This window comes from Saimiri boliviensis, chromosome 3, assembly GCF_048565385.1.
Source record: "Saimiri boliviensis isolate mSaiBol1 chromosome 3, mSaiBol1.pri, whole genome shotgun sequence".
Lineage (NCBI taxonomy): Eukaryota > Metazoa > Chordata > Mammalia > Primates > Cebidae > Saimiri > Saimiri boliviensis.
This window is the reverse complement of record NC_133451.1, coordinates 14,808,316-14,834,207: the sequence shown is the minus strand read 5'-3', so window position 1 is coordinate 14,834,207 and position 25,892 is coordinate 14,808,316. Positions and strand designations below refer to the sequence as shown.

Below are 25,892 nucleotides of genomic sequence, written 5' to 3'. Positions count from 1 at the left end.
TCTCAGATCTTTGTAGACAGCAGCATTGGACTCTTGTTGGCATCTATTCCCACTTACTCCACCAATGAGACACACCAGGACAGTGACCTATCCTTTCCCCAGCTACCTAACTCACTCAATCACGGGGTGCAGTAGGTGGGAGGTCTTGTTTTCTGTGGGGTGCTACCCACTTAACATGTCCCTTAATTCTTTCAAACCCGGAAACAACTCTTTTAAAAATAATTATTCAACACAGTCTTTATTATACTTTTATTGTTTGTATGATTCACTTTTGTCTGTTACAAATATATTTCAAACTAGACAGTCACAGATGTTAATAAACTTGCCCAATGTGTCACCTGTCTCTTAATTAATTCCATAGTTTTCACTGCCTTCTGCTACTTGCATTCCAATGAGAGAATGGTAATGTGTGCTTCTCTGAATCAAGTTCAAGGATAAATGCCCTGTTGGGGGATAGTTCAAAGCCTATTGTGCTTTGTGTGTGTGAGCTAAGGCCCAGCTAATCACCACCTCTCTACACAGCACCTTTCAGCTGGCTACTGAGTTCTCGGTGGATTGCTTAAAATATATATTAAAATGATGACTCTTCATAGTATAAGTAAATTAATTGCTTCATTATTCTAAGAAAAACTGTGAGAAAATAGCAGTGTGTTTCTAAAATGACTTAAAGTCATACAGTATTCTAGGTGTATTTTAATATTTTACTTTATACAATTTTTATTTGTCATACATAAAAATTATCGGGCACATACAACAATTTGCCTTTTAAAAACTCATAAAAGCAGTTTTTCTGTACAGTATGGAATCTTCCTGAGAAACTCAAGTTACCGATTTAGGAATTGTTCTAAGGAAGAACAAGGCACCAAGAAGCAAATTGATGCTGTCCCCTTTGTATCACAGTCTGCAGACACGGGTTGAGCTTCCTCCAAACACGAGCTACGAAAGGCACAGAAAGTTGCCAAGACAAAGCCAAAGAAACAATATGTTTTGCCAAATTATTTGCTAGCTTGGTCTGCTGGTTACGTAAGAGATTTGGACGTGGCACTAAGCAGGTTGACACAAATGGTGACTCAGGGCTAAAGTAAGACCTACTGAATGCTGTAATTACTGTGGACTGAGAGACACTGTTTTTGTAACAGGAAAGGATATATACAATCATGTGCCTCATAACTGTTTTTCAGCCAACAATGGACCAGATGATGGACCACATACATGATGGTGGTCTCATAAGATTATCATACTGCATGTTCACTTTTTCTATGTTTAGATATACCAACATTCATCATTGTGTTAAAATTGCCTGCAGTATTCAGTACAATCACATGCTGTACAGGTTTGTAGCCTAGGAACAAAAGGTTATACCATGTAGCCAGGTGTGTAGGAGGCTATACCATCTAGGTTTGTGTAAATACAATCTATGATGTTCACACAATGACAGAATCACCTAGTGATGCATTTCTCAGAACATATTTCCATTGTTAAGTGACATAGTATGTATATAGGCATGTGTGTGTGCGCATATATATCATATGACTGTATACAGGCGTGTGTATGTATGCAGTCACATGCACTTACATATATTTGTGTGTGTGTGTGTGTGTGTGTGTGTGTGTGTGTTTGTCCTTTCAAGTATTCAGTCTAAAATCAAATGACTATATTTGAAAATGTGCCTCAAACATCATAAGGTCAAGAGCCATTACAATAGAAAAATGGTGAGCCTCGGGAAGTTAGAAAAGGGGCATTAAAACCCAGGTCATTCCCACAGCCTTTGGGTAAGCATGATGGTGAGTGAAAGTTGGGATGGTAAGAGAAATTTTTACAGCAAATGAGAATGGAGTAGGGAGACAGGGAGTAGTAGCACATTTATGAGTAAAATATGAGGTTTATGAGCAACCAGTAACCCAATAGAGAAGTCACTTATAAGAAGAGCCATATACGTGGTGAGGGAGTATTTATACATGTAGGTCAGGAAGTCCCTGGGCCAGAGATGGCAAAGATACCCATGTTAGAACTACAGGGGGAAAAGAAGAGCACAGAAATACATCATGCAACAAGGCCATTCATTTGGAAATGTAATGCTTTCTGAAAACTTGAGCATTCATTTTCTTCACTTGCCTGTTCTAATAAGAGAGGTTTGGTGTGGTCATTTTTCAGTAAAAAGGATTAATATAAAACTTTCATTTTAATTTTACACAATAATTTTTCTTGACTATTGATAGATCACAATAAAAGCAATGCTGATGATGTAAGTTATTTTAAGACTTTGGGGGAAAAGGCTTCTGTCTCTGGTGTTGACTTTATTGTGGAGGACCCTCCAAAATCTTCAGCTCTGCACCAGCAAGTCTGCTGAGTCGTGTATGTTGACATAAACCACAAGGAGTCAAGGAGGTAAAACACCACAGCGACTGGCTCAGATCTCAGATATGCAAGATGAGTCCTCAGGATTTTTCACACACTGAAGAAACTTGGCAGGTCTATGACAAGAAAGCAAAAAAGGAAATCAAGAGGCCATAGAATACATCTGTGGTCCAATTTGCTAATGGAGGAAACCCCCTTTTTAGCTATAACAATATGCACAGACCACTTAGCATCCATACAAATACATCTCCTGCAGTGACACATCAGGAGAGGAGCTGTCCCTGTCAGCTGATGATCAAAACACAGCAGGAGCAGCAACCAAGGCCAGGGACCCCCACAATTTCTGTGGCTAATTTGCTTCATTCTCTTCAGAAGATTCCTGAGGGAGTGTTGGATCCAGGGTAAAAGGCAGAGGTTATAGACCCTCTGGGAAAGGCTGGAGATCCTCAGCCAGGAGACCAAACTTCCTTTGCACAGAACAAACCTTAGATAAGCATCTAACAAGAGAATGGCTATTATTTTCACAAAAATTGGTTAAAGCAACAGGACCCAATGGGAGTGGCTGGCACATGAATAGGGGGATGGTAGACAGTGAGGAAGGAGATTCTTTAAATGTGATTTTGCTAAATATGAGCCAAGGAAGAGGGAGATCCTTAGAAGCAACTGCCAACACCCCTGGGCTTCTGGAAGGAAGAGGTATCAGAACCTGCCCTTGTGATGGGTCACCTCAGGCTCACCCCCAGTCAACTGTCATGACCAGTTGGGTACAGCAGTTCTACATATAGAGTCACTCCATCGTCACCAATATGGTAACCTGAGATCCCCTCATGAAGATATTCTGGGAAAACAAAGTATCCTCTTTATTAAGGAAATGCTGCTATGGAAAAGAAATCTTTCTAAGACTAGGATTTTTGAAGCTACCTTTGCTTTACATTAAATGAGGATAATATGACTATGTTTATTAATTCCAGTTTCTAATTGGGAATTCAATTTTGAAAAAGTAGTAGTACCTATGCGTTAAGATGATCTCTCTCCGTGGATATGTAAGTATTCATATCCAACGTCCCCATAAAATGGACATTACTTTTCATCTATCAAATAATATTTTGATGGAGAGAGTAACATTTTGATTGAGAGAGAACATTTTGATGTTTTGAAGTAACATACAGGAATTAATGTACCCTTTAGGGTTTTTTTTTTAAATGCCACTAGAGGGCCTAGCCAGATAAATCATGCTGACCGCTAATTTTATGATATCCATCATTGATTCCACTGGTTAAAACACATAAACATGTTAAGAAACTCCATATACATTTTATCAGGACCATGAGTGTGTGTATTAAAAAAAAAAAGAGGCTTGGAAATATACATGTTAATAGTGTTTGTCTCTAAGTGATGAAATTTATTAAGGGATCATATTAGAGTCATTAGGAAGTCTAATTTGTTTAGATCTAATATATACATATATGTATGTATATAATTATACTTCTGGAAGGAAGAGGTGTTTGATTATTAAATAATAACATCGAAAGCGCTGGACAGAAGTTTGCTAAAATGAAAAGGTATGTTTGGAATGGAGACATTTAAACTACAGTCTATGTCTGTATCCATGACATTCACCTTGGGCTCCCCTAGAGACAAACAACTGTTCTTTAAAGCCACACGGCAGTTAGACACAACAAGGGGTCCTGCCAATCCAGTCATTAAAAGAGTCATACTGAATATATTACAGCTTCATGGTTGGAGAAAATGAACAGTGATTTCAAGACAATACCCAAGTTTAAAGTCGCATGATCTGATGCTCTGAATAATAAGTGTTGGCTTATAAATGACCTGCCTCCCACATGGACCACTGTCTGTACAAGTCCAAATGGAAGCCATGCCCATATTTTTTTTCCAGATGAAGAATGAGTGAGCTCACTTGGATACTAGAGCAGACACAAATGAGGAGTTTGATGAATTGTAATATAAAGGCCCTCTGGTCATTTATGAAAAAAAGGTTAATGTTTAAAACAAGAAAAAAAAATAAAGAGTATTGGGAATAAGGGCATCTTTATTTCCCAGTCTTTATCCAGGTTTCTACTATTCTATTTTCTCCATGCAACTCGTCTTTGAACAGCTTAGACTGGTCAGATATCTGAAAGATTTTTTTTACAGTGGCTCCTTCATTCGTTATTTCTGTTTCCCTATATAACAGCTGTAGAATACTCACATCCTTTCCTGGCAGTTTCCAGATAGAAGCAAGCTGACCAATGAGGAATTAGGGTCATTTGGGAAACTAAAGCTATCAGAAGAATCCCTTAAATCTATGCTTCTGCTTTTCTGATGTGATTAACAGGAGAAGGTAATGGCAGGAGACAGGAACAATATTCTAGCATCTCAGCTTCTACCTTCTTTGAATGACTTTTCCTTTCTGCATCAATCTTGTTCCAAGCTATTACATGTGGGAAAATCTCCAAAGATGCTTCTACCAGTGAGTCCCTATCTACACCATTGGTCACAACTGCTTAAAAATGAGTGAGGGGGTCTTAGTTTTGAAACTAGAATTATAGGTGACTTTAAAAATATGTATCTATCTGTAATTTTAAACTGTTTTCTAATAAAAATTATTAGTAAAATTTTTTAAATACTTTATTTTTTTATTAAAAAAGATAGATCTTGGTAGACTGCCATACGACACCTTATAGCGTGTTAGGCATTTGTCCTGAGATCCAACTAAGGAAGCTTCAGATGCAAAATGGTGTCAAGTCACAAGGATTTTACAGCTTGGGAGAAAGGGCTTAGCAAATCATTCCTTTGCTCTCCTGAAACTAGCGGGTCGGTGAACCCTGGGCTGGGCCACTCACACTGGGAACCAGTAAATATGCTGTCAAAGGTTGTATCAGCTTTAGAGGCAAGTCGTACCGGGGACCAGTAGAGAAGGTTGGCGAAAGGTGGCCAAGTGAAGACCACTAGCTAGGAAAACCTTCTGGACTAGGTTTGGAAGGAGGGACAGAGATCACCAGAGGCTGCCATCTGAGATCATCATCAAGCCCTAAGAAAGATTCCCACAGCCCTCCAAACTCAGAGGAAGCTGAGGATAAAAGGAAATTCTACAGATGGCAAGACAGTCATTTTTTTTTTTCTTCAAGAAGAAATCAATTACCTGTAGATATTCTTGCAAGAAAATGTAATATTCCTTTTGCTTATAATCAATTCAAGCTCTTTTATAGAGGGATCCTGGCATAAGTCTCTGGGGAAGAAAGAAGAAAGAATATTACAAGACCTCACAAACATGTTTTGAGTCTCTTTGTTTGTTTTTGTAGCAGGCCCTGGACAAGACCCTTAGATAAAGAGGCAAAGCAGAAGCCCAGTGTCTCAGAGCTCCCGGGTCAGCAGGAGAGCTGAAGTGTGCAGCAGGTAAATATCCTTTGCAGAAATAAAATTAAGAGGCTGTTGGGATGAGATTCATGTACATTCATTTTCTGGGTCAGTTTGCTCCCAATGAGTTCTTGTCACTGTGGATTCTTTCATGAACTGATTCATGAAATATCCCTTGGGTACAAAGTAGTAAGATATACCTGGAATCTCCTCTTCCATCATGCATCACCCAGGCCTGTAGTGTGTGAACCTTCCCTGGTTGCAAATTATGGACTTCCACACTCCCAAAAGTGCTAAAATAGAAGAAGCAAAGAATACTGTCAACCCCAAACTAAAGCATCCACGCTCCCTTAAAAACCAGTAGGCAGGATGGTACTGTCTAGGACCTGTCTTTTGGAGTTGACCCATCAAATCGCAAATTAATAACACGTTTTTATTCAGCATGATCCTCGATTAACAAAACTCTCAAAATAAAATTCTTTAATTGTGCAATTACGTTGATTCCTTAAATACTTGCTATTTGAAGAGTGGTCCTTAGACCATCCTAACGAACATCACCTGGGATCTCATTAGAACTGCAGAACTTCCGCTACCACCACCTGCTGAAATGATCTGCAGCTGAACGATCCCCAAGTGATTCACATGCTCAGCAAAGTTTGAGAGGCCGTGCTTCGAAAGACCACAGTGGCCTGTTTTAATCCCATTCCTAAACTCTTCCCTGTTAGTCTCTGGCAACTGACACTCCAGTACTTAAACCATAATATCAGATCATAAGATTCTGAAATGTTAATGCTTTCACCCAAAAAATTGGGATCAGAAGACAAAAGGACAAATGCTTCCTTGTATAATTAAATATCAAAACAGGAGAGAAGAAAAATTATGTGGAGCACCTAGAGTTTCCAAGGCAGGTTAATATATGCTTCCTCCTTTCAGTCAGCCTCATGTGGGATTAGAGAACAAAAATTAAAGAGCAAAGACCAAAAAGGCAATTGATGCAGTAAAAACTGTAACTGTAGATCAGACAAGAAGGCACAGGTGTGGCCAGATTCACTGGTGAGGATCATCAAATGAGGATGACAGCTGATTCTTACTGAGCACTTTCTCTGTTGTCAGACACAGAACTCAGCATTTTTCATCCATTGTCTCAGTTAATCTTCCCATCACCATCACCTCTTCAGGTACATATACAGGGGCTTAGAGAGGTTGAGTGCCCCACCTAAGGTCACACAGATAATATGTAATGACCTCCAGTACCTGCTTTTAACCACTATAGTACATTGCTAACAATGTCTGCAAAAAGACAGTGAAGGCCAAGAGCCCAGCACAGTTCCCAATATTCCCAGTAACGGTTTTACTACTGAATTGGGATACTACAGAACAGAGATTACTACACTTTTCCTGGAGGAAAGGGGAGGTAAGGCAGGTCTTCATGGATGGTGAGGATTTAGACAGAAGGGAGCAGGGGAGGCAGGTCATATGGGGGAACAGTGTGAACAACGGTGATCAATGGGTAGGGTGGAATGTAACGAGAGCGAAAGCTCAGAAAATTACACCGTATCTGGAGAAGTTAAGAGCCGGGGATAGACATAGTGTGGTGGCCATTAAAACCTGGTAGAGTTCACGTCCTTTGTAGGGACATGGATGAACCTGGAAACCATCATTCTCAGCAAACTGACACAAGAGCAGAAAATCAAACACCATATATTCTCACTCATAGGCGGGTGTTGAACAATGAGAACACATGGACATAGGGAGGGGAGCACTACACACTGGGTTCCGTTTGGGGGAAGTGGGGGAGGGGCAGGGGGTGGGGAGGTGGGAAGAGATAGCATGGGGAGAAATGACAGATACAGGTGAGGGGACGGAAGGCAGCAAACCACACTGCCACGTGTGTACCTATGCAGCAATCTTGCATGTTCTTCACATGTACCCCAAAACCTGAAATGCGATAAAAAAAAAAAGCTTGCAAAAAAAAAACAAAAAAAAACAACCTGGTAGAGGATTTTTGGCAAAGAAGAAATCAGACATAAGCACTGACTTAGGAGACAACTCTCTCCATAGAATTCAAAATGTTTACCTTTTTTGGCTCAGATCTTCAGAACTGACCTGAAACATGAAAATCATATTCTTTCTAGGGATGAAATATCCACTGTGAAATTTGCAACAGTATACTTGCAAACAGGATGCAAAATAAATGTGTACCTGTTTTTGTCAAAGATTTTACTGCGGGACCCATTGAGCATCACATGGACCACACCACAAGCAGTTTCTGCAAACTTAAAAAAAAAGAAATGTCCACCATTCATCATGCAAACTTAATCATCATGCTCCAGCAGTTTCATTCAGAACAATACTTAGCAATAGCTAGTTAAGCAAAGATGTTCTATATGGTTTTAGCACAGGAGTGTCAGAGCTACATAATTTTAATTCCAAGCCACTGAACAGATTATGCTTCATATCAGAATTCTTGAAGCAGTTGTTCCAAACTGTAAGTGAACAATGTTCAGTGTTGTAGTTCATAGAGCTGCTAAATTCAGTGGCTCAGAAGTTAGAAGTCCAGATGAGTAACAGGAATGTCTAGAGAGGGAAGATGAAAGTGTTTTCTCACTGACATGCACTGTAGACGTTACACTTGTTTAGTGGGAGCAGGTGGATGATTCAGAAACAAGGGAAATGGGAACACTACAAAAGGGGAAACCGAGGAGAGAAGAGGGGACCCTCAGGCCTGGAAAGGCACAGAGAGAAAGGAGGACTGAATAAATGAATGAATAAATATGCTTGAGCAAAGAGTCTTAATTCTTCATGCAACAAACATTCAGCAGGAATCTTTGTTAGGCTTTGGAAAAAATAAACAAAATAAAGTGGCCTATATGGTCCCTCCAGGAGGCTTCCCCAACCCCTGGAACTAGCTCGGGTCCCCTTCGCTGACTCTGACAGCATCTTACATTCCCTCCACATTATCCAACTATATTGTATTATAATGATGAGTCTAACCTACCCCCAAAATTAAAAATTAAAAAAAAAAAACACTGCCTCTGTTACCAGAAAAAGAAAGCAATAAGTCTGAAAAAAGAAGGGCATCCACATACATTCATGAGTGAATGGCAAAGATAAAGGTGCTGGTAGCTCACAAGGGTAGGATGCCTTCGATCCTGCGCAGTTCTGTACTCCTAGTGCCAAGGACTAAGTGGGAAACACAAGGATGTTCTTGATACATATAGAATGTGACTTGGTTTTAAAAGTTCTTAGCAACAGCACTGCCCTAAAACATACCATAGAGTGGTGAAACAGAAACTGTTCTCAGAAAAAGCAAACAAGCAAAAACTATAAAGTGCCCATGATCACTCACTGTCCATAGTAAGTACTCAGTTTATGTTTATCTATTTATCTTGTAAGTTGCTTCAGTGTAAGCAACTTACATTTTACTGTAAGTGGACAAGGAAGCATTTCTTTTCAAGTATATTAGGAAAAAAGAGAAAGGAAGGAAGAAAGGAAAGAAGAAAGTGGGAGTAACAATATACTAATTATAATGCTTCAAAATTAAACTTAGACATTTGAGGTGCTGGGGCAGGCAGAACATAAATTATTTTCAAAGTGGGTGGATTTTGAGTTACATTACAGGATAGTGGTATCTTATTTTAAACATTGCAGTGACCCCAGGGAACATGCATATTTTGATTTCCATTTGACAAATGAGGAATCTGAAGGTCAGAATGAGTAAAAGAATCTGCCCAACTTTAAACATAGTCTCCTTATGTCAACTTCCAGGCTGTTTCCCTCTCTCCATCATAACAGGGTTTACATGAATCCCCCTAAGACAGAGGTTTAGCTAGGTATAACCCAGAGTTAAAATCAAACTGTCATTTAAAAGACAGAATTAATAAGCAGATTCAAAGAACAAGATTGAAGAGCATGGTTTTGGAATCAAGAAGACCAAGGTTAGGCTCTTGGCCCTGTAGCTTATTATCCCAGAGAACTCGGATGAGTCACTTAACTTCTGAGGCTTAGTTTCTTCACCTTTAATGTGGGGATTTGGCACACTACCTATGGGGATGACTCAATGAGAATGACACAGGAATGTTCCTCAAGGCTTGTCACATATATGCTGCTATGATTTGAATGTATGTGTTTCTTATACTGAAACCTAAGACCAGTGTGATGGTAATAAGCAGTGGGTCTTTTAGCAGATAGGCCCTAAGGGGATTAATACCCTTATAAAAGGGCTCCGGGGAACTAGCTACATTCCTTTAGCCCCTCTGCCTCTGCCATGTGAGGCCACAGCAAGAAGGTACGATTTTGGAATCAGAAAGCAGCCTCACCAGGCATCCAATCTGCTGGCACGTTAATCCTTGATTTCCCAAGTATCCAGAACAATGAGAAAACAAAATTCCTGTTTTTTAAAAAATTACCAAGTCTCAGGTAATTTGTGACAGAAGCACAAATGGACTAAGACATATGCACTTAACAAAAACATTTCCACCTGGCCCAGCTCCTCAGATAGCTATGTTTAATTTTGAAGAATTATAAATAGTATATTGTTGCTCCCACCTTCTTTTTTCATTTCTTTCTTCCTTTCTTTCTCTTTTTTCCTAATACACTTGAAAAGAAATGTTTCCTTGTCCACTAACACTGAAGGAACTTACAAGGTAAATAAATATCCACAGTCAGCTTTGAGTAAGGTCAGAAATAGATGGGGGTATTTGTATACAATGGAATTGTATTCAGGCATTAAAAAATGTATTCCTGGCCAGGTGCAGTGACTCATCCCTGTAATACCAGCACTTTGGGAGGCCAAGGCAGGTAGATCACCTGAGGTTAGGAGTTTTTGACCAACCTGGCCAACATAATGAAACCTCCTCTCTACTAAAAATACAAAAATTAGCCAGGCATGGTGGCCCATGCCTGTAGTCCCAGCACCATGGGAGGCCAAGGCTGGCAGATCAGCTGAGCTCAGGAGTTCGAAACCAGCCTGACCAATATGGTGAAACTCTGTCTCTACTAAAAATACAAAAATTAGACAGGCATGGTGGCCCATGCATGGTGGCCCAGGTACTCGGGAGGCTGAGGTAGAATTGTTTGAACCCAGGAGATGGAGGTTGCAGTGAGCTGAGATTGCACCACTGCTCTCCAGCCTGGGCAACAGAGCAAGACTTTGTCTCAAAAAAAAAAAAAAAAAAAAAAAAGGATTCTTGTCATTTGCAGCAACACGGATGGAACTGGAGGGCATTATGTTAAATGAAGTAAGCCAGAAACAGATGCTTAAATACTACATGTTCTCATTCATATATGGAAGCTAAAAATAAGCTGATCTTATAGAGGTAAAAGTCAGAACAGAGGCCACTAGAGTCTGAGAAAAGTAGGAGAAGAGGGGATAAGTAGAGATTTGTTATAGAATACAAAATTATAGTTAGATAGGAGGAATAAATTCTGTTGCTCGATAGCACTGCAGGATAACTATAGTTAATAATACATTAAATAGTTTCAACTAGCTGGGAGGGAGATGTTGAATGCTCCCAACACAAAGAAATGATAAATGTTTGAGATGATAGATATGCTGATTACCCTGATCTCATCACTACACCTTACATGTATTACATCACTACATATCCAATGAATATGTAAAATTATTATGTATCAATTTAAAAAAATAGGTAGAGGGTGCCATGGAGTACTTACAAGTCTAGATTTCTAGGTCAGACAGCTTGGGATAAACTCTCACATATGCCACTTACTATGTCTGTACATTTAGTAGATTCCTTATTTACTTATACCTTCACATCGTTATGTGTTAAATGAGTACAATACTCACAGTACCTGCTTCACAGGGCTCTGGTGAAGATGCAAGTTCTTGGTTTACATAAAAAGCTGAGGAATGGCTGGGCATGATGGCTCACACCTGTAATCCCAGCACTTTGGGAGGCTGAGGCAGGTGGATCATGAGGTCAGAAGTTCGAGATGAGCCTGGACAACATGGTGAAACCCCATCTCTACTAAAAATACAAAAATTAGCTGGGTGTGGTAGTGGGTGTCTGTAATCCCAGCTACTCTGGAGGCTGAGGCAGGAAAATTGTTTGAACCCGGGATGTGGAGGTTGCAGTGAGCCAATTGTGCCACTGCCCTCCAGCCTGGGTGATGGAGTAATACTCTCTCAGGAAAAAAAAAATACAAAAATTAGCCAGATGTGGTGGTATATACCTGTAATCCCAGCTACTTGGGAGGCTGAGGCACTAAAATTGCTTGAACCCAGGAAGCAGAGGTTGCAGTGAGCTGAGATCATGATGCTGCACTACAGTCTGGGCAACAAAGTGAGACTCCACCACACACACACACACAAAAGAGCTGAGGACTGTACCTGGCACATAGTAAGTGGTCTATACATGTAGATTGTTACTGCTGTCTCAGGAATCTAAGACTGATTAATATCTGAATCAGAGAATTAAACCCTAGGTTCCTGGTAGCCAAAGTCAAACAGTGTGTAAGAGCCAAGATTCTGCAACTGGAGGCCATGGACCATCTATGAATGTTCTAAAATTGGATGTGCACATTTTCTGGCATGTGCTTCTGAACCTTTTTCTCAGGGATGAATCCTGTATTTTCATTCCTAAAAGGATCTATAATCCAAAAGTGTTAAAACCAAGCACTGACTGGATGACATCTTAAGTTCTGTGGTCTCCAAAGCTCTAGAATTTCACTGCTTGGTACTTACCCTGTGAGAAACTGTTTTCCAGAATACTGAAACAGGGTTGCTGCTGCAGTCTTTTCTCCAGTCTGGGCAAGATCGATAGTTTAATTCTAAAAGACACAGTTTATAGAAAATAAAGTGGAAAAGAATGAATATAAACAAGCTCCACTCTTCCCTGGCTATTCAATCATAGTGGAAACATTTTCCAATGTATCACTGCCAAGACAGAGGCTGGAGAACGGACACATTTTGACCCAATTTAACTAAGTGTCCCCTGAATTCCTTCCAAAGTTCTTACCTTATCTTCCAAATCCCAGATGGGAACACAGTGGCAAGTCATGATTCTGGGAAGTGCTAGAAAAAGTTCATGTGATAGAGATAAGCCCTCTACATTATCCCCAGTCCAGGAAGAATTAGAGGTGAGATCAGTCCTTCAGTGGTTGCTTTTGCCAACCCCTTTTCTGCTTCCTGGCAATTCTCCTTGGCTGAGTTTCCTGCCCCACCTTCTTAAGTCTTCACCACTTACTCTCAGACCAGCTCAGAGTCTTCCTGCACTTGCTCTCATCAAGGCAGTCTTAGCCCTGAGTAAAGTACAATAGATATAGAGCATGAATACATAGTTTTTGTGTCACTTCTCCCAAAGAAATCTGCCTTAATGCACATTTATTGAATTTTAGGTCTTAGAAAGATAAATTAGATGGGAACCTTGCCTTCAGAGGGTACGTGATACACTAATTCTAGGAGTCTCATAATGATTAAATGCTTTAAAACCAAAACCACACAAATAAAAAAAAAAACATTCGCATGTACAGATGTAAATAATTATTGTGGAGTCAAAAGGAATTATCTTCCTGATAGAGGTCAAAAGGTTGATGGTGAAATGGACATACATTTTGTAAAGTGCTTTAAAGCATATATGTTTTCATGAATGTAAACCTCTTTTATCTTCACAATCACATCTAAAGAGATTCTCTCAATTGTCATCTTTCCTCTCCCAATAGGATTCTTCCCCATGGCTGCCTGCCATTATGAAAACATAAACATATCATAAAATAAAAATTTAAAGTTAGGAATATAAGAAAAAGAAGAAAATTTAGCAAGGAACAGAAATAAACTTAAGAATACAAAAAAAGACAAGAGAAAAAAGGAGATTAGAAAGTTGTGACATAAATTAAGAGCTTAACAAACAGGCTGGATACCATGGCTCACACCTGTATTCCCAGCACTTTGGGAGGCCAGGGCAGGTGGATCTCTAGAGCCCAGGAGTTGGAGACTAACATAGGCAACATGGTAAACTCTGTCTCTACAAAACATACCAAAATTAGCTGGGCATGGTAGTGCATGCCTATAGTCCCAGCTACCCAAGAGGCTAAGACAGGAGGATTGCTTGAGCACAGGAGGTTGAAGTTGCAGTGAGCTGAGATTGTGCCCCACAATCTGAGTGAGAGGGACAGACTGTTTCTGAAAGAAGAACAAGAGGAAGAAGAATAAGAAGAAGGAGGAGGAGGAGGAGGAGGAGGAAGGGGAGGAGGAAGAGGAGGAGGAGGAGGAGGGGAAAAAAGAAAGAAGAATAAAAAATAGTAAAACAAATAAGGCAAAACTAGATCAGGTTAAAATGTTGAGAATAAAATAAGCCAAAATACTAAAAAATTAAAATATAAAAATTAGGCCTTTTTACTCTTCCACTTTCTGCCATGTGAGGACACAGCAACAAGCAGAGAACAAGTCTTCACCAGACAATGACTTTTTCAGTGCCTTGATCTTGGCCTTCTCAGCCTCCAGAACTAAATACTTCATGCCTAGAGGAGTGAATCAGCAAGATGGCAGGATGGAAAGTCTCAGACTCGACTCTAGAAAGTTCAACTAGCAATTATCCACAGACCAGGATGTCTTTTTGAAGGCTCCAATACTTGAAAACAAGCTTGAGACACGTATGTGGTCCATAGAACTGGTGAAAACCAAATTGGATGGGTAAGAAGAAAGATCTCACTTTGACTATGGCACCCCTTTTCCTCCCCCAAAGAAGAACACAAAGCCAGATGGAGAAGATTTTCCTGGGCCATGGTTTCCCTAGCGGGAAAGAGAACCAGAGGTAATTATCCATCTTCCCTAGCATTCCAAGATGCTTTCCAGGAAAGCTGATCCAGTCTCATTTCACAGGGAATGTTGAGGATTGGAGCACAACTAGATTGCACCAGATTAGGTAGAAACAAAGAAAGGAGGCAGAAATCATAGTGACCAGCATATGGATCTTGATGGTACCTCTGTGTTTCTGCCAGCTATGACATCCTATAGGAAATACCAGCCAGTTTCATGGCCCAAAACAAGCTGAGCTGGTCTCCTTCAGAACCACTTTGGGAAGTTCAATCTAGCTTAAGTTCCTAGATAGCTAGATTCCACTCCTAGCCTCAGAGACCGCCCCAATGACCCAACCCAGGCAGGTAGATGACTGTCTTTGCCCATCCTAGAGAAAGATAAATGCTTGATTTAATTGATACAGGAAGTCAAGCAGTGGCTCCACTCAGCCAAAATGCCTGCCAACAACCTACCCAGGAAGGGAATCTTCTACCTCAGTGCATTTTGGAGAAGCATCAGAGATAGCCCCAGTTGACCAGGAAGGTCAAACAGCTGCTTACTTCAGCCGAAAGTCAACCCATGGCTCCATTCTCAGAAAGGTGATCTTCAATTGTGCATTAGGAACATAGCCTCTGATCTTGCCTGTCTACCTAGCCTTGGAGCCCGGCCTGAAATGCTGCTGAACTTCAGATACCAAATATTATAATTACCTGGCCAGGAAATACATGCTATAAATGATGTGATTAGAAGCCATCACAGTACCCAGCCAGTATAAAACAATGAAACCACAAGAAAGACAATAAGAGAGGAAGAAAGAAACAAAGTATCTTTTAAAAAAGCAGAAAACAATTAATAAAATGGCAGTATCAAGTCTTTACCTATCAACAATTATGTTGAATGTAAAAGGATTAATTCTTCAACCAAAAAACAGAGAGAATTAATAGATTTTTTTTAAGATCCAACTATACGCTGCCAACAAGAAACTCACCTTACTTTTAAGAACACATATAAACTGAAAGTGAAGAAACATATTCCATGTGAATAAAACTAAAAGAGATCAGGAGTAACTACACTTCTTTCAGACAAAATAGACTTTAAGTCAAAAACTGTAAAAAGAAACAAACAACATTGTATAATGATAAAGGGGTCAATTAATTAAGAAGATACTGTAAATTTGTAATATTGTAATAATTTGTAAAATTGTAAATATACATGCACCCAACATTAGAGAACCTAAATATAAATAACAAATATTTAAGTATCTGAAAGGAGAGATATAATGTAAGGCAATAATAGTAGGGAACTTCAATACCCACTTTCAACAATAAACAGACCATTTAAACAGAAAATTAATAAGGAGACAATGAACTTGAACAATGTTTTAGACAAAATGAACTGAAGAGACATATACATCAGCATTGACACTATCTGACAGTAACGTTAATACACACTCCTCTTAAGCACACACAGAATATTTTCTAGGGTAGGGCACATATTAGGACACGAAAAACACGCCTTAGCAAATTTAAGAAGGTTATAGTCATATCAAGTATCTTTTCTGACCACAATGGTAGAAAACTAGAAATCAATAAAAGAAGAAATATTGGAAAATTTACAAATATATGGAAATTAAACAGCATGTTCCCAAATAAACAATGAGTCAATAAAGAAATTAAAAGGAAAATTTAAAAACATGTTGAGACATGAAAATGTAAATACCATATACCCAAAACATAGGGGCTGGAGCAAAAGCAGTTCTAAGAGGAAAACTGTAGTAATAAATACCTACATCAAGAAAGAAGAGAGATCTCAAAAGAACAAAAACATTTAACATTATGGAAGGAAACAATAAAGACTACAAAAGAAATAAAATAGAGACTAGGAAAACAACACAAAAGATTAACAAGCTTAGAGTTTTTTTTTTTTTTGAAAAGATAAACAAAATTAACAAATATTCAGCTAACTTAACTAAGAAAAAAGAGAAGACTCAACTAACATCAGAAATATAAAAAGAAGATACTACAATGGATATTACACAAATACAGAGGGTCATAAGAGAAACTACAAATAATTATTAATATATGCCAACAAGTTAAATAGTATAAAGGAAATGAATAAACTTCTAGACACATACAACCTACCAGGACTGAATCATGAGGCAATGAAAAATCTGAACAGGAATAATGAGTAAGAAGATTGAATCAGTCATTTAAAAGCCATCAAAGGAAAGCCCAGGACCTGATGAATTCACTGCTGAGTGCTATGATATCAAACATTTAAAGAGCTAAATCCAATCCTCCTCAAACTCTTCCAAAAAAACGAAGAGGAGAAAATACTTCCAAACTCTTTTCATGAGGCCAGCATTACCCTGATACCAAAGCCAGATAAGGAAACTACAAGAAAAGAAAATTACAGGCCAAGATCCTTGATGAACATAGATGCAAAGATGCTCAACAGAACACTAGCAAACTGAATTCAGCAATATGCTGAAAGAATCATCCACCATGATCAAATGGGATTTGTTCCTGGGATGCAAGGATCCTTCCACATACACAAATTTTAATAAATGTAATATAACACATTAACATAATGAAGGACAAATAGCATGTGATCATCTCATCAGATTCAGAAGAACCATTTGAAAAATTCAACATTATTTTATAATAAAAACCTTTGCCAAATTAGGCATACAAGGAAGGTACCTCAATAAAATAAAGGTCATATATGAGAAGCCCACAGCTAACTTCTACTCAATAGCAAAAAAATCAAAAGCCTTTTCTCTGATATCTAGAAGAAGTCAAGGATGCCCACTTTTATCACTACTATATAACAAAATAATGGAGAAGTCTTTGTTGAGCAATTATGTGAAAGAAATAAAAGGCATCCAACAAAAAAAAGTGAAATTGCCACTATTTATTGATGCCATATATATTTAAAAAGCTCACTCAGCACTCCAGCAAAAAACTATTAAAAGTGACAAATATAGTAAAGTTGAAGCATTCAAAAGCAACACACAGAAATCAATAGCATTTCTGTACATTAGCAAAAAACTATCTGAAAAAGAAATAAAGAGAATAATCCCATTTCAATAGCTACAAAAAAATCCAAGTACTTTGGAATAAATTCAACCAAGGAAGTAAAAGATTTGTATACCAAAAACTACAAAACATTGATGAAAGAAATTGAAAAAGACACAAACGAATGGAAAAATATTCCATGCTCATAGATTGGAAGAATTCATTCTGCTAAAATGTCCATATTATCCTCATTCTGCTAAAATGTCCATATTACCCAAAGAGATCTACAGAGCCAATGCAATCTCTGTCTAAATTCCAATATCATTTTTCACAGAAATAGAAAAAGCAATTATAAAATACATGTGAACCCACACACAAAAAAAAATAGCCAAGGTAAACATGAGCATAGGAAACAAAGCTAAAGGCATTACACTACCTGATTTCAAACTATAGGTATAGTAATTAAAACAGCATGGTGCTGACCAAAAAAACACATATGTTTACCAATGGAACAGAATAGAGAGCCCCAAAATAAACTCATAAATGAATGGTCAATTGATCTTATTTTTACAAAGGTGCTAAGAATATGCAATGAGAAAAGAAAAATTTCTTCAATAACTGGTACTGTGAAAACTGAATACCAGCACACAGAACAATGAAATTGAACCTTTATCTCATATCATATGCAAAAGTCAAACAAAAAGTTTACATTAACTTTAAATTTAAAATTGATTTAAGTAAATTAAGCAATTAAATGTAAGACCAGAAACTGCAAAACTACTAGAAAAAAACTATGTTAGTCTTTTAGTATGTTACTATAAAGGAATATCCAGGGCTGGGTAATTTATTAAAAAATTTGACTCATTATTCTGCTAGCTATAAGGTTCAAGGCTGGGCATCTGCTTAGGAGTTCAGGTTGCTTGTACTCGTGGCAGAAGATAAAAATGAATCAGTGTGTGCAGAGATCACATGGTGAAAGAGGAAGCAAAAGAGAGGGGTGGTGCCAACCTCTTTTAAACAACCAGCTCTCCTGGGAACTAAGAGAGTGAGAACTCAGTGATTACCACAAGAACAGCACCAAGCCATTCAAGCCATTTGTGAGTGATTTGTCCCAATGACCCAGACACTTCCCATTAGGCCTCACCTCCTCACATTGGAGATCACATTTCAATATTTAGTTTAAAGGATCAAATATCTAAACTTCAGCAAAACCATAGGGAAAAAACTACAAAAAAATGATTTTGGCAATGATTTTTTTGCATTTGACCTCTAAAACACAGGCAACACAAGCAAAATTAGCAAATTGCATTACATCAAAATAAATTGCTTCTGTACAGCAAAAGAAATCATTAACAGCATAAAAAAGAGAAACTCAATTTATGGATAGAGAGATAATATTGGCAAATCATACATCTGATAAGGGGTCAATATCCAAAATATATAAGGAACTCAGACTTGAGAGTGGAACAAGATGGAGGAATAGAAGGCTCCACCAAACGTTCCCTTCACAAGACACCAATTTAAGATCTATCTATACAAGAAAAGCACCTTCATAAGAACCAAGAATCAAGGCAGACACTTATAGTACCTGGGTTTAACATCATACCACTGTAAGAGGCACTGAAGAGGTAGACAAAACGGTCTTAAATCACCAGTGCCACCCCTCTCCCACCCCCCAGCAATAGCTGCTTGGTGTGGAGAGGGATTCTGTGTTCTAGGGAGAGGAAGAGCTCAGCAAATGTGAGGCATTGAACTCAGTGGTTCCCTGTTACAGCAGAAAGCAATACCAGACCAAAATCAACTGATGCCTGTCCCCAGAGGGAACATTTAAATCAGCCCTAGCCAGAAGAGAACTGTCAATCCTAGCATAAGAAACCTGAGTTTTCACAAGCCTCAATACTGCAGACTAAAGTGTCCTGGGGCTCTAAATAAACTTAAAGGGCAGTCTAGGCCACGAGGACTGCAACTCCTAAGTGAGTCATAATGCTGAACTGAGCTCAAAGCCAGTGGCACACATGACCTACTGAGACACCAGCCAGGGTAGCCAAGGGAGTGCTGGCATCACTCCTCCCTCAACCCCAGGCTGCACAGCTCACGTATCCAAAAGAGGCCCCTTCCTTCTGCTTGAGAAGAGGAGATTGATGAGTGGGGAGGACTTTGTCTTGCATCCTTGGATACCAGCTCAGCCACAGGATAAGGCACTGGTGAGAGTTACAAGGCCACCTGGAAAGGCTCTGGCTCCCAGATGGCATTTCTAGGCACACCCTAGGCCAGAAGAGAACCTGCTGTCTTGAAGTGAAGCACCCAGTCCTAGCAGGATTCATCACCTGCTAACTGAAGAGTCCTTGGGCCCTGAAAAAGCAGAAGTGATGCCCAATTCGTATGTCATGGGCCTTGGGTGATACTCTGATATTTGCTGGCTTCAGGTACAGCTAGAGAGAGGTAGAACACCAATTGAACTTGGGGGTCCTGATTCCAGGATGTGGCTCTTTGATAGCATTTCTGGGCCTGCCCTGGGCCAGAGGGGAGCTGCCTCCCTTGAAGGGTGAGTCCCAGGCCAGGCAGGATTACCACAGCTGACTAAAGAGCCCTGAGCCTTGGACTATTTGAAGTACACTGGCAGTACTCCCTGTGGGCCTGTGATGGTGGTAGCTATGAAGTGAGGCTCCTCTGCCTTAGAAAAGGGGAAGACAGCATGGGAAAGACTGTGTCTTGGGGTTTGAATGCCAGCTTAGCCACAATACAATAGCATACTAGGTAGACTTCTAAGGTTTTTGACTCTAGTCCCTGGCTCCTGGATGGCACCTCTGGACCAGCCCAGGGCCTGGGGGAACTTGCCACCCTGAAGAGAATGCAGGTCTGGCTGGATTTGTCACCTGCTGACTGTAGAGCCCCAGAGCCTTGAGCAAATATAGATGGTGGCCAGGAAATAGTTACAGCAGACTTTGGGCAAGATCCAGTGCTGCAGTGGCTTCAGGTCTAACCCAGCAAAGTCCTAGTTGTGGTGAAGTGTGTCACTCCATTCCCAGCTTTATGTGGGTCAGAACAAAAAGAGCGAGACTCTGTTTGGGAGAAAGTAAAGGGAATATAAAAAGAGTCTCTACCTGGTAATCCAGAGAATTCTTCCAGATCTTGTCCAAGACCATCAAGGTGGTACCTCTATGAGTGTGTGCAAGACCCACAGCATTACTAGGCTTGCAGGGCCCCCTACAGCAGATACAGGATAGATCACAATATCTGAGTCCTTTAGAATATCTGGAAAGCCTTTCCAAGGACAGGTATAAACAAGCCCAGACAGTAAAGACCATAATAAATACAATGCCTAGACACAGACAAACATCTACAAGTATCAAGACCATCCAGGAATACATGACCTCACCAAATAAATTAAATAAAACATCAGAGATCAATCCTGAAGAAATAGGGATACATGAGGCAGATAATTCACAATAGGGGTGTTTAGGAAACTGAAAGATTCAAGATAATACAGAGAAAGAATTTAGAATTCTATCAGATAAATTTAACAAAGAGATGAAAATAATTAAAAAGAATTAAGTAGAAATTCTGGAGCTCTGAAGTGCAAATTACACATTGAAGAATGCACCAGAGTCTTTTAAAAGCAGAACTGATCAAGCAGAAGAAAGAATTAATGAGCTTGAAGACAGGCTACTTGAAAATACAAAGTCAGAAAAGCCAAAAGAAAAAAGAATAAAAAACAATGAGGCACACTGACAGGATCTAGAAAACTGCTTTAAAAGGGCAAATCTAAGAGTTATTAGCCTCAAAGAGGAGGTAGAAAAAGAGATACAGGTAGAAAGTTCATTCAAAGCGAAAATAGCAGAGAACTTTGCAAATCTAGAGAAAGATATCAATATCCAAGTACAAGAAGGTTATAGAACACCAAGCAGATTTAACCCAAGAAGATTGCCCCAAGGCACTTAATAATCAAACTCCCAAAGGTCTAGAATAAAGAAAAAATCCTAAAATCATTAAGAGAAAAGAACAAATAACATTCAATGGAGTTCCAATGCATCTGCAGACTTTTCAGTGGAAACCTTATAGAGCAGATGAGAGTGGCATGACCTTTAAAGTGCTGAAAGAAAAAAAAGAAGTTTTTACCCTAGAATAGTATATCTAGTGAAAATATCCTTCAAACATGAAGGAGAAATGAAGACTTTTCCAGACAAATAAAAGCTGAGGGATTTAATCAACACAAGACCTGTCCTAGAAGAAATGCCAAAGGGAGTACTTCAATTAGAAAGAAAAGGATGCCGATGAGCAATAAGAAATCATCTGAAGATACAAAACTCACTGGCAATAGTAAGCACACAGAAAAACGCAGGTTGTTTTAACACTGTAACTATGGTATGTAAACCACTCTTTTCCTAAGTAGAAAAACTAAATGATGAGCCAATCAGAAACAATAACTATAATAACTTTTCAAGACATATACAGTACAATAAAATACAAATAGAAACAACGAAAGTTTTAAAGTGGAAGAATGAAGTTAAGAAATTGAATTTTTATTAGCTTTCTGTTTGTTGCTTGTTTGTTTCTTTATGCAAATAGTGTTAAGTTGTTATCAACTTAAAATAATGGGTTATAAGATATAATTTGTAAGCCTCATGGTAACTCCAACCCCAAAAACATACAACAATTACACAAAAAATAAAAAGCAGAAAGCCGAAAAAAAATCACCTTCATAAAAGGAAAAGAGAAAGGAAAGAAAGAAGAAAGAATTTTTTGCCATTTGTCTGGGCAAAAAATTACTGAGCAATATCCCATTAGCACAGGCAACCAAAGCAAAACCACAAATCAAGCAACAAAATAGCAGTAGTAAGTCCTTATTTATAAATAATAACATTTACATCAAATATAAATGGACTAAACTTTCCAGTCAGAAGGCAGACAGTGACTGAATGGATAAAGATGAAACTGGACCCCTATCCCAAATCACACACAAAAATAAAACCAAAACAGATTAAATATTCAAATCTAAGACCTCAAACTATGAAACAACTACAAGAAACCACTGGGGAACTTCTCCAGGACATTTGTCTGGGCAAAAAATTATTGATCAATCCTCCAGGAGCACAGGCAACCAAGGCAAAAATCAACAAATGGAATCACAACAAATTAAAAAGCTTCTGTAGAGCAAAGGAAACAATGAACAGTGAAGAGACAACCCACAGAATGGGGAAAAAAATGTTTACAAACTAAACATTTGAGACGGCATTAAAAACCAGAATATTTAAGTAACTCAAACAACTCTATAGGAAAGAAACCTAATAATCCAATTAAAAACAGACAAAAGATTTGAATAGATATTTCTCAGAAGAAGATATACAAATGGCAAACAGGCATATGAAAAGGTGCTCAAATCACTGATCATCAGAGAAATGCAAATGAAAACTATCAAGAGATACCATCTCACCCCAGTTAAAACTACCTTCATCCACAAGTCAGGCAATAAGAAATAGTGATGAGGATGTGAAGGGGAACCATCGTACACTGTTGGTGGGAATGTGAATTAGTACAACCACTATGGAGAACAGTTTTCAGGCTTCTCAAAAAAGTAAAAATAGAGTTATTATGTGATCCAGCAATGCCACCTGCTGGGTATATAAAGAAAATCAGTCTATAGAAGAGGTATCTGCACTCCCATGTTTATTGCCACACTGTTCACATTAGCCAAGATATAGAAGCAAGCTGAATGTCTTTCAGTAGATAAATGGATAATGAAAATGTGGTATTTATATGCAATGGAGTACTATTCAGCCATTAAAAAGAATGAGTTCCTATCATTTGCAACAGCATGAATAGAACTAGAGGTCATTAAGTAAAATAAGCAAGACAGAAAGACAAACATAACATGTTCTCATTTATTTGTAGCATCTAACAAATCAAAACAACTGATCTCATGGACACAGAGAATAGAATAATGGTTACAAGAGGCTGGGAAATGTAGTGAGACATTGTGTGGAGGTTGGGATGGTTAATGGGTACCAGAAAAGACAATGAATAAGACCTACTATATGATGTCACAATAGGGTAACTGTAGTCAATAATAATTCTATTGTACTTTTTCAAACAAACTTGCCCAATCCATGGCCCATAGGTCTCGTGCAGCCCAGGATGGCTTTGAATGCAGCCCAACACAAATACATAAACTTTCTTAGAAATTAGGAGTTTCTTGGCGATTTATTTTAGCCCATCAGCTATCATTAGTATTAGTGGATTTTATGTGTGGCCCAAGACAATTCTTCCAGTGCAGCCCTGGGAAGCTGAAAAATTGAACACACCTGTTTTAAAATAACTAAAAGAGTAAAATTAAATTGTTTGTAACACAAAATATAAATGTTTGTGGGGAAAGATACCTCATTTTTCATGATGCAATTATTATGCATTGCATGTTTATATCAAAACATCTCATGTGCCCGATAAATATATACACCTACTATGTACCTATAAAAACTAAAAATTACAAAAACAAATAAAATCAAAATACATAAGAAACACAAACAATTAAAAAAAATTTTAAAGGTAGGCAATGGACCTGAATAGACATTTTTCAAAAGACATACAAATGTCCAACAAATATATTTTAAAATGCTCAACCTTCCTAATCACTAGGGAAATACAAATTAAAACCACAATGAGACATCATATCATATTTGTCAGAAAAGTATAATGAAAAAGATGAAAGATAGCAAGTGTTGGCAAGAATGTGAAGAAAGGGGATTATTTGTACACTATTGGGAAAGTAAATTAGTATACCCATTATGGAAAATGTGATGAAAGTTCCTCAACAAACTAAAAATAGATATTATCATATGATCCAGCAATCCCGCTTCTAGGTATCTGCCCAAAAGATTTCAAATCAGTTTGTCAGAGATAGCTGTTCCTCCATGTTCCTTATGGCACTATTCACAATAGCCAAGATACGGAATCAACATGGGTCCATCAACAGATGAATGGATAAATAACGTGTGGCCTATGTACACAATGGAATACTATTCAGACTTTAAAAAGAAAGAAATTCTGTTATTTTTGACAATATAGATGGAACTGGAGAACAATATGCTAAGTAAAATAAGCCACCCACAGAAAGACAAATGCATGGAATCTACAACAATCAAGTTCACAGAAGCAGATAGTAGAATGGTGGATACAGACACCAGAAGTTGGAAGGAATGGGGAGATAGTGGTCAAAGAGAATGAAATCTGTTAGAGAGAAAGGATTTTTAGAAATATTTATTGCACAGCATAGTGAATGTAGTTAATAGTAGTGTGTTGCACAGTTCAAAATTGCTAAGAGAGTAAACTTCAAATATTCTCACTACAAAAAATAAGTATTTGAGGCTGGACATGGTGGCTCACACCTGTAATCCCAACACTTCGGGAGGCTGAAGAGGGTGGATCATTTGAGCCCAGGAGTTTGAGACCAGCCTGGGAAACATGGCAAAACCCTGTCTCTTAAAAAAATACAAAAAATTAGCCAAATGTGGTGGCATGCACCTGTAATCCCAACTACCTGTGAGGCTAGGGTGGGAGGACCACCTGAGCCTGGAAGGTCAAGGTTGCAGTGAACCATGATTGCACCACTGCACTCCAGCCTGGGTGACAGAGCGAGACCCCTTTCTTACAAACTAAAAAAAGTATTTGAGGTGGTGGGTATGTTAATTAGCTTGATTTAATTATTCCACATTGTATTCATAAATTCATTTTGCACCCCACAGATATGTACAATTATAAATTGTCAACTTATGATAAAAATGAAATAAATATATATACATCAGGAACTTGAAAGATAATCTATTAAATAAAGAAATTAGAAATTTGGGCCAAATTATTAGAATGTAGATAAATAAAACTACATATACATAATTCAGTTTAAAAGAAGGCAAAAATAAAGAACTCTGAAATGTAAATAAATCAGTTTTTAAAAACAGATTATTTCATTTTCTCTACTTTATTTCAAGAAACAATGAAGTAACAAATTGAAAAATAAAACCAAAGGAAAAAAGTTTACTGAACTACATTTAAAAGCTGAAGATGTTAAATGAATGACCAATAAAACAGTCATTATTAAAAGGGAAATTTAAAAAGGAAAACACGGGACATGGAAAAAAAAAACCTATAAAATCTTTCAAAGTTAATGGAGAAACATATTTACATACCATATTCTAAGTGGGAAGACTGAGATTTAAATATGAAAGATATTTTAAACTTTGTGAAAGTAAAAGTAGTAGGTGAAAATATAGAAGAATGCTTATCTAAGAAAATATTTTTAAGGAAGACATGAAACACAGAAGCTACAAGGAAGAGAATGGACAGGTTTTCTGCATTTCTGTGTGGCAAAATAAATACTATAATACTATAACAGACCGTAAATACTA

The 25,892-nt window shown here is 38.2% G+C and overlaps 1 protein-coding gene across 3 annotated transcripts in view; it reads right to left on the bottom strand.

The window, feature by feature from the left end:
* Positions 1-234: 234 nt before the first annotated feature.
* CD38 (CD38 molecule) overlaps positions 235-25,892 on the bottom strand; it is a 69,637-nt gene continuing 43,979 nt past the window's right edge. For 2 of the 3 annotated variants that reach the window (XM_003927453.4, XM_074395916.1), the window contains exons 4-8: positions 12,425-12,510; positions 7,921-7,994; positions 5,919-6,011; positions 5,504-5,590; positions 235-2,474 (exon numbers count right to left, since the gene is read on the bottom strand). In XM_003927453.4, the coding sequence (XP_003927502.1) occupies positions 2,411-2,474; positions 5,504-5,590; positions 5,919-6,011; positions 7,921-7,994; positions 12,425-12,510 (404 nt within the window). In that variant the 3' untranslated portion in view covers positions 235-2,410. The remainder of the gene's footprint in view (positions 2,475-5,503; positions 5,591-5,918; positions 6,012-7,920; positions 7,995-12,424; positions 12,511-25,892) is intronic. The other variant, XM_074395915.1, reaches the window with a different exon arrangement.